Source organism: Rhynchophorus ferrugineus, unplaced genomic scaffold (assembly GCF_030347505.1).
Source record: "Rhynchophorus ferrugineus isolate W39M unplaced genomic scaffold, kcgeb_rfMv2 rfM2, whole genome shotgun sequence".
NCBI classification, from domain to species: Eukaryota; Metazoa; Arthropoda; class Insecta; order Coleoptera; family Curculionidae; genus Rhynchophorus; species Rhynchophorus ferrugineus.
In genome coordinates this window covers 70,076,056-70,086,033 of record NW_027472581.1, presented here as the reverse complement: position 1 = coordinate 70,086,033, position 9,978 = coordinate 70,076,056, and the positions used below count along the sequence as shown (strand labels likewise).

Here is a 9,978-nt window from a genome sequence, read left to right as displayed (position 1 = left end):
TAAAACAGCAAAACTGTATATAAAGAATGAGATTTTTAACAGCAAATGTTGTATTATAATAATAAAACAACTCTTATGACAACTGGTAATGAAATATAAAAATAACTATAAAAATCTCTTTTGTTCATTGTAAATTTATGAACGTCGTTTAGTTTTCTCGAAGTTTTATAAGATGTTTTTTTTACAAATATCACCTATGCTATTATATCATTATAACTATTCACAATTTTTAATATACCGATAGTAATTAAAATATCTCTGGTATAGTACTTGCAAAAAATTGTGAATATATACAAATTGACAAGGTCCATATTGAACGAAACAATACTTAACAAGGATATTGAGTTATATATAATTTCATCTTCCCTGTTTCTATGTACTTTTTATCTCTCATTGACTTTTTTGTTAAAAACTATTATTATATTTTAAAAATGGTAGTAAAACACTATGATTGTTGTTGATGGAATGTAGTTTACAACGAACAAATAAATGTAATAAGGTCAAAACTAAACTACAATCTATTTTTTCATTTTTTTTGTTGTAAAATATATTTAACGTAACTTTTATACAAATATTAATATAATTTATAAAAAACATGTTGGTAATGTTGTATTGGTAAGATAAAAATGTAGATTCATATAAAAACAAATTGAATGTCCGATATATCTAAATAAATAAAATGTGTAAGGTTTAGACAACTTCTTTTAAGAATGTATAGTTTTGGATATAATTAATCAAACATGTTGGTGGTTGGAGCAACTTCAAGCAACAGTTGTAGGAATACAGTAACGCCATCTGAAAAGCAAATTTTATAAGTAATGATCAGTTTATGGCAAGTTCAGTAAGAACAATACAGTAGCATGAATGACTTGAACTTACCCATGCAAGGTACACGATAATTATAGTGTACGAATGGGATATAAAATATCATTCCCCCCAAAATAAACAAGGCTGCATATAAATATTCGATCGTTGGCTTGTCAATAATTGGACCAATGATCAGATAAATTGAGATTAGCAGTACTATGCAAGGAATTACCAAGGGTACCTATAACAATATTAATAAATTTTAAAACATGCTGTTACAAGAATTAACAGTTAGTTTGTGCATTATTGATACTCTTTAAAATAGTCTATGGTTACCTTATAAGGTCGAGGATAATTTGGCTTGGTATAACGCATAACGATGAGAGCCAACATAGCGCCTCCATAGAAGATCCACGCAGTGAAACTGAAGAAATCGATCAACGAGTCGATAGTACCGTACAACACCATTGCCCCAGCAATAATTGACTGCAAGATAGATATAAATATTAAATAAATTATTGTTCGGTATTGTATGCTTTTATCATCAAAAATAATTATCTATAAAATAAAATATATTAATTAGTGATGAAGATAGATCTGCACAAACATTTATTTAAATCCTCAATGTAATGATTTCAATATACCTAAACATATGTAAGCATCATTAAATATTCTATAATCTTCGTTCTTGACATAGTACAAAATATTAATTTTTCATTCATAGAAGTAATAATTCAATTAATCACTGATTTCAATGATTTTATTTCAAGATATCATTGATTAAATCTTTTATTTTTTTTACGTCACTAGTGCACCTCAGATGTAAAACTTCAGATAACACTAAATCGAGAAATATTATGTTCAACAAAAACATATAGATAGATGGGTTACTCAGTTTAAAATCCTCCAGAATGTGAGGCTTTCTTTGATTTAAAATCAACCTCAATGCTTATATACAACAGGGCTTTTAGTGTCACTTATTAATTTACTGTATAAAAAGGAGGGATAATAGCTAACTCAATAGATCTCTATGGATAACTAATTAAAACAAATGTTTGGAATAATAATAATGTTATTGTCATGCGTACTTTCATGTTCATAATTGAAATTCATTTATAATGTGATGACTGAATGCCATACTGTATATCAATTGAGAGAGAACGTATATATAGATTTAATATGCCCAATAGCTAATTGTCGTCTGTAGATGCAGTGTTAACATTTTCTTTTAAGCAATCCGTTACGATTTATTTGAGCTAGAATGAGGTATAATGTTACATAACTAAGGATAAATACACACAGATTGTTTTTGCCCAAATTTCCCTTTAATCCAACAAATACTCAAAGTGTACAAGTGCTAAACTCTATAATTTGGGACATGGGACATTGAAAGAATGAATAGTTTAAAAGGAGTGCACGGAATTAATCGATATTCTTCAATCAATCAATATCAATATATAAAAGCTCCTTTAGCTGTTCTGATAATTTTAGGTAGTTTGAAATGACATCTATATTCATCTGAGTAATTTGAAAATGACGATGCAGAGTGGGTTTCAAGCATTGTGGAATTTGATATAAGAATCATCCTAACATGTCAATTGAACTTTTTATACGACATTTGTATTAGAGTTGAACTTCAAAATCTCAGAATCTCATGGCAAAAAGGATAATATAGGGTTGGTTAAGATACACCAACAGTTCTTAGTGATAGTGATATATCAACTATTTTTTTTTCTAAATAGAATAGAGTCCTCATAGATTGTTCAAAACACTCATATATGCACTAAATTTTTAACCCAAATTGTTTAATTCATTTTAAATCTTTAAAATAATGTTTTTTTTTAAATAATCTTTTTTATAAATAATATGTTATATATAAAAAATATATAGATAGTTCTTTTCATCTTTCCTGAGTTGTTCATTTTGAGATATCTATTCTAAATAATCTTCTATCTTAAGGCTTTCATGAAGAGCATTGCTCCTGATGTGCCAAGACGTACTGAATATGTTCTATTTAAATTTGTCAACCACTAAAATGCATGCATGCATAATGAGCCTTATTACCTATACTATATACAGTGTTTTTTAATTATATTAGTAACTGCATTACATAACTTATCGCATAATGTTTTTCTCTAAAGCCAAACTAACTTAGTAAATAATATTAACTATGACATATAAGGCATTGTAATTCCGGGAATAAAAAAATAACCTATGCCATTATGGGAGTTTGTTCATTCAACCTCATGTTTCATGTAATATAAATTTGTCTTACATGAAATATTAAGCCTGGACCTGGAGTGTAACGTCTGACGTGGACATAGGACAAAATGTCGAGCAAATGACCTTCCCGGCTAGCAGCGAAGCATAATCTTCCGGCAGCGAACAAGGTGCCATTGGCGGAACCAAACGTCGAGATGGTCACCGACAGAGGCATTAACCACGCCATCACACCTGTAAAAAAATTAACATAAATTCGGAATTTCGAGCGGCGTTTCAGCATTGGCACAAACACCAGTTTCACCACCTACCAGCAAGTGTAATACGTGTTCATACCAAACTCAAACGGCCGTTGTTTCTTTAACCATTTCTTAACATCTATATTAACAGTTAAGTGTTTACGTATTCATGAATTGAGATAGCTTCTTAGTCTCATATAGTTTTTCTTAAATTTTATTTTGTTGTTAATTTGTTAAGTTATTTTGTGACAAGAAGTGCTCAAATACAACTATTTCGAATACTATAATATAATGTTTCTTTAAGAAAAATTATTGCCATCGATATCAGTTCGAAGAAGTATATTCTCCTCCTAGTTTTGACTTGCCTCTAATATTGTTTTCGTTCCAACAAGTCTTGCAATTCGTTGTCTTCGATTCGTTTTTGGTTCTGTGTCATAAAAATTAATTTCACTACTTTTAAATTCGTTGAAACCAAGCCCGATAATTGATTGGAAAAAAAGTAATGAATGCCGTTAATGCAATATTGGGTTTTCCACAAATAGTGTGTGTATACACTGAATAACTGAACAATAGTAAATTGAAAACTGTTATTTTATGTAAAGAAATGCCAAAACCATGGAATTTTATAGCTAGGTTAGGTTGTTTAGTAGTTATTCACATTGATACTTCTCATTTTCAGCACTAGGTATCGCTGCTAAAAATAACAGATTGAGAAATAGATATATAGATAGAGCAAAAATAGATAGATGTCTGTTCATTGTAATAAACATTGACAGGCAGTACCAGGCCAATGCTGTCAAACACAAATCTTGGGTAAAAATTACTCAGTAAAAGATCTAGTATTTTTATAAAAAACGCAATAGTTTTTCTTATCTTAATCTGATCTTTTTATGATCTTCTTTATGACATCAATTTAGGAAAAAATGTAAATTAAAATTGCTACGGTTTATATTTGAACACTTCTTGGACCCTAGTTCTGGCGATTGCCAATATAAAACAATATTTCCACTAACCTCTAATGAAATTAATAAAACATTTTTTGTTGTTTGGAAAATTAGTAAAAAAGTTTCTTACGTTCAGCCACGACTTGTCGACGAACCAATCGGTCACCGATTCACCTCGATTGGACGATAAAACCAGTTTTGGGACTGTTTTTTCTTAACTACCTAAGCAATATCTAGAAAGTCCCAATATTTTTATTGGGAATAATTTATTGATCACTTACCGAGCAATCGATTGCCGAACACTACTGCCACTGCCTCGCTGGTCATCATTTCCATTGGAGACATTACGGTCAGATACGACACATTTATCAGAGCGTAACATATCGTCACCAGGGGTATTCCTATTATGATGCTTCTTGGTAAGTTTCTACAAAAATCATAACAAATTATATCAAAGGGTTAAAATGAGTAACTATTTTATATCGTATTTTTAATGTCAACTTCAGTTTATTTTCAAATATTTCAATCCAAATGATTTAAAGGTTTTAGACATTAATAGCAATATAGCAATATAATATTATAATTTGAAATGCAAAGCTATGTTTCGACTAATTATGTAAATAATTATATTATTATATCACTAGCAACAATTTTAAATATTCTGTAATATTCAGACAGAACTGAATATTTTCAGAAATCTAAAAATTGCTCCTTCTGACTCTATATTTTCGCCGTCAATCTCAACTCAAAAGTTTTATTGTACTGGACAATATTTACAATGGCTTTTAAAAGGTGGAAACCAATATATAAACTGTTCTATGCTTGAAAGGATCTAGATAAAGTTCGTCGTATTCTTCCAAGAGTACATTAATTATTTTTTAATTGAAAGTAATACTATTCAGCCTAATAATGTGGTGAGCTAGAGTGACAGATAAGTTGTTAGTTGGTAAAATCCACTACAGGGATTGCTGTAGTCAAAATTTGGTATTTATTGGTAAAAAAAGTTGGTGTGGTTATATAAGTTTGTTTAGCTCGTTATTTGATATCAATTCAATTCGAGCTAAGAAAATATATGTTATTTATGGTTTATATTTTTATAACATATGGAAGCATTATAAAAGACTGAAAAATTATTACTTGCAAAATATTCACTGCATTATAGCGGAAATTATGACATTTACTGTAAATCATCTAGAATTAATTCACAGTCGTAGAGTTTCTATATTTATTATAATATAATAAAATATATTATCTGTACTTGAAATTTGAGCCGATCGTTTCCAATAGTTTTCAGCATAGTAGAGGATGCAGTTATACCAGAAGTTTTGAACAAAAAATATGGTGTTAAATGTGATTCTACAAAGTTCTTAAGCGATATGATATTCGCTGATGATAGAGCTATAGTTACTGATGCAAATGTTGAGAATCAGCTCAGAAATACTATGCTTAAGCTAATTCTATATGTTTCTCTCCGAAATCGTTTTAGAAATGAAATAATCAATGCACAGATGAAATAAAAGGTGAACGAATTCCTCACAAATATATGTAGCCAAATCGACCTTTTGAGTGGATATACAACAAAAACTCCATAATTTCATTTGACCGATAACAATAGAAGAACATGTTATAGTTCCAAAAAAATTCGTTAAAAATAAAACTGAGGCAAGAGCGGAATCTTTGCAAGTTCAGGCAAACCTTGCACCCGGATTGTTTTTTAATCGTCTTCAAAAAATGAGGAGGTTCTATGTTCGCCTTTTTCTCCGCCAATTACCGACTTTCAAAATTCTTTTTTTATTCAAAAGATTGCCGGTGAGTTCCGAGGTGGTCTCATTGGAATTAAATCAGGAGGAATCCGAGGGAAAGCCTCAAATTTCAATGGCACGTACAAAGTTTTCGCATATTTTTTTATCTTAAATAATCAGATATTTGTGTATACTGTTATTGCTGAAGTAATGTGACGGAAGAGTCGTTCAGTGCAAAAGCCGATCAGTTTGCTTTTTAAGCACTAATCATATCATATGAGAAGCCGTAGAAATATTGCAGGCAACTGTTTGTATGGTGTAATGATTAGATCGTTCGGCTCATATGCGGAGTTTTTAGTTCCTTATTTTTTTTTTGAATCAGTTTAATTTTTTATATTTATATGTTTGAAATATATATCCAAACTTTTTTTAATAAAATATGTAATAGAAAGCTCCAAGATGATTTATTTTAATTCAATTTTAAGCTTCATATATCAAATATATGGATGCCACCAGACATGCAACATAACGAAAATTAATATTGATACAGTATGTGTAACCTTTAAGCTTGATGATTTAAAACAACTGAAGCGTATCCGGACACGGAACAGACAAGCAGAGCATAATCCAAAGTATATTGTATTTTAAACTGAACAATCAAAGTGACTAAAAAGACTAAATGAACATTCAAACTGATATAGACTATTTGTTAGGGTTGTATCATTGAGTTATCCGTTATCAAGTGCGTTGACATGGAGAAATTAGTTGTACCCAAAGAACCTTTCTGTCTCGTTGTTGACAAAAGGTCACTGGTTAAAATAGAACATTAATAGGTTCAGGAAACAGCCGCCCTGGCAAGAAAGGTATATAATAAAAATTTCAAATCTTATCTATTATTAATTATCTAAATAATTACATTAAATAATCTTAAAATATACCAAGTTATATACTATATATTTTTACATAAGAATCAGTTAAAAATTTAAATTTAAATTAATGCTTTCTTTAAATAGCAATAGATCGTAGTTTTCAACGATTCTAAAACTGTTAAATTTCATTTACACATTCGTTCGAATTTTGACTATGTTTAAATTACAGCTTACGTCGTTATTTCGAGTGAATTTATGCAGAATTACATGCGGAAGTGAAACTGATCGATGTTAAATCTAAATATAGATGTGGTGGAAAATTGTAAAAAATTAAATATTAAATAACAGTCAATAATATATAAATCGCGCTGTGGTATTGATTAGAACGTGGTTTTATTTAAAAAATGCATTCTAACCAGGTATTCCACTTGCTTGTTAATCAATATTTTATAAATTTAATACCAGTATCATATTTCACTGGTCGATTCATTAAATACTTTCAAATTATTATAAAAATTTTTGTAATACAATATTAGTTGCAGGCAAATATAAATATTATAATCATTGTTAACATGGTAATTAGTTGCAAACCATATATTTATACATACATATATATAATATATATATATATATATATATATATATATATATATATATATATATATATATATATATATATATAAATATATATGACATGATAGGGAAACATATATTAAAAGTACAAATAAGATTTCAAACCAATAAAAAATGGCCATACAACATCCAGCTGTGGGGTAGGACAAAAATAGTAATATAAAAATAATCTAGTCGGTCTAGAAATAGTCTAGCAAATAATGAATATAAAAAGTAATGAACAAAATTATAAAATTATATTATACTCATATATATAATATTAAATGTTTATTATACATTAACTATGATATTATATGTTAATATTATTGTATCCATCTATTAACATTAACATTTTTAAGTAAATATTACTTTACCAATAAATTTAGATTTGTTGAAGTTATTGGAAGTACAAGTAAACTGTTCTTAACAAAAAATTAGTTTCTTTTTGTGAAAAAAAAGCCATTATTTTCTCTCATCTTTATAAAAAATGCTGAAAAGTTTCGACATAGTTCTTCTTTTTTATAGACTACCTACAGATCTAAACTCTTTTCTTGGTATCTTCATATAGCGCGAAGAAGGAATTCAAGTTAGTTCAACGAGTGTAACTTCTCTTTTAAGCGTTCCATGTTGAAAAATACGTTGAAATCACGTTGGAATATCTCACTTAAGACTTACTCACGATATATTTTCACGCATATATTTTTTGAAACGTGAAATCAACGAAAAGTTAGAGAGCGTTATATCTATTAAAAATTTCAAGGAAATTCACTGATTTTCGTATTTTCTTGTTGAACCGTTTGAAAAATTTGCGTTGTTTACGTGAAATAACAATATTTGTTTTTTAGAAATTTGTATATCCTGTCGATTCAGAAGGTTACAATAATAATTTAAGTTTATTGTTTTACTAAATTGAAGCTAACGGACAATATTCTTTGAAATACTAACCCTTTAAGCATTATTAAAATATGTTTATATAAAAATTTTAGTAAATTGGTGATATTTTCTAGGGCTTCTATTAATTTTACATATAAATTGCATATGACTTTAAAAATATGAAGATAACATCGAAATAATATGACGCCAAAATATGGATATAATCTATAAATCCAACTGTCACTTACTTGGATGGATTTTTTATTTCCTCAGTAACATAATTGAGATTGTTCCAACCATCGTATGCCCACAAGCCGGTGTAAAAGGCCGTGGCAATATTCCCGATGGAATATTGTGTGTTTGCGAAGGGTTGTTTCAAATGCTGTGTATTACCTGAAAATTTATTATTATTAAAGTGATCGCCGATGAAAGTCCATTTGTCACTCACCGTCAAATATCTTATAAACTCCACCTAATATCACAATAAGTACTGCAACTAATTTCGCTGCAGTAAAAACATTTTGGACACTTGTTGCCAAATTCACACTGTAACAGTTCACATAAAGGATGACAACTGAAACGAAAATTAACATTAATATATTAATTAGCTTTCATATTATAGAAATTTTGAGTAAATATGGTAGTAAGACATTCAAAGACTGGAAAAAATATTGCTTTAATGGCATTTTATCCAGCGCGTATTATTTGGAAACGGAAGACATTATTTTGAAAACCAAATAACCCACTAGTGTTACTGTTTTTTTAATCACAGTAGTATAAGAAAAGCATTTCTTAATTATTTTGTTACTACCAAATAATCAAAATTACATATATAAAATCTTAAAAATATATGGTCTTTTATTATTGTTTAATATAGTGATATACCACTTCTATGTTAATTTAAATAAACCTTAGAATATTGAATACAGAATACATATTCGAAGAAAGCTCGAATTCTGTTAATTCAATCTGGCGAATTCAGAATATTTTGCAAAATTACGTTCATTAATATATAATGAATATACAACTAAAACATAATATATACATAATATATACAACTAAATAACATGAAATATTGCATAGCATGAAAAACGTGTTAATGATACAACTAAAGACATTTTCGATGCAAATATAGAGTTAACCACATAAAGCACACCACTATTATAAAGATATCATTTAATCTTGACGTTATATTGTTTTGAAATTTCATGTTTCACAATGAAATATCTCGTGATATTTTAAATAAATATAGCATCTGTTTTCATCTATAGTTTTATACCGATATGTAATAATGTGGTTTGTCCATCCATTCATTTTCAACGTTTTATTACCTTTATGATATGTTAGTTTATTGTTATTGTGTTATTGTACATGGATTTTTTACAGTCATTTTGCAGTACGTCAATCTATTATCTTTTTCAATGACGAAAAGAGAGAAAGAGGGTTCGTCATTATAATATCGCAAATATGCAATGTCTCAAAAATATTTTACTTCATCTGCTTCCATTAATTCAAAAATCGAAAGAGTTTCTTTTCTTATTCCAGAATGACCAGCTAGAACCAAATGGTCTTTTGCTGATGTCGCTTCGGGTTCGGGATAGAGAACTGTTTTGCGGGTGACAGAGACCATGGGTTACGACTGGGATCATCGTAATTGATTTTCTATCGGGGT

General features: G+C 28.8%; 1 protein-coding gene across 3 annotated transcripts in view; it reads right to left on the bottom strand.

Moving 5' to 3' along the window:
* Positions 1-519: 519 nt before the first annotated feature.
* sbm (L-type amino acid transporter sobremesa) overlaps positions 520-9,978 on the bottom strand; it is a 56,194-nt gene continuing 46,735 nt past the window's right edge. For all 3 annotated transcript variants that reach the window (XM_076394519.1, XM_076394520.1, XM_076394518.1), the window contains exons 5-11: positions 8,755-8,880; positions 8,555-8,699; positions 4,492-4,637; positions 3,083-3,261; positions 1,144-1,293; positions 880-1,048; positions 520-795 (exon numbers count right to left, since the gene is read on the bottom strand). In XM_076394519.1, coding sequence (XP_076250634.1) covers positions 731-795; positions 880-1,048; positions 1,144-1,293; positions 3,083-3,261; positions 4,492-4,637; positions 8,555-8,699; positions 8,755-8,880 — 980 coding nt within the window. In that variant the 3' untranslated portion in view covers positions 520-730. The remainder of the gene's footprint in view (positions 796-879; positions 1,049-1,143; positions 1,294-3,082; positions 3,262-4,491; positions 4,638-8,554; positions 8,700-8,754; positions 8,881-9,978) is intronic.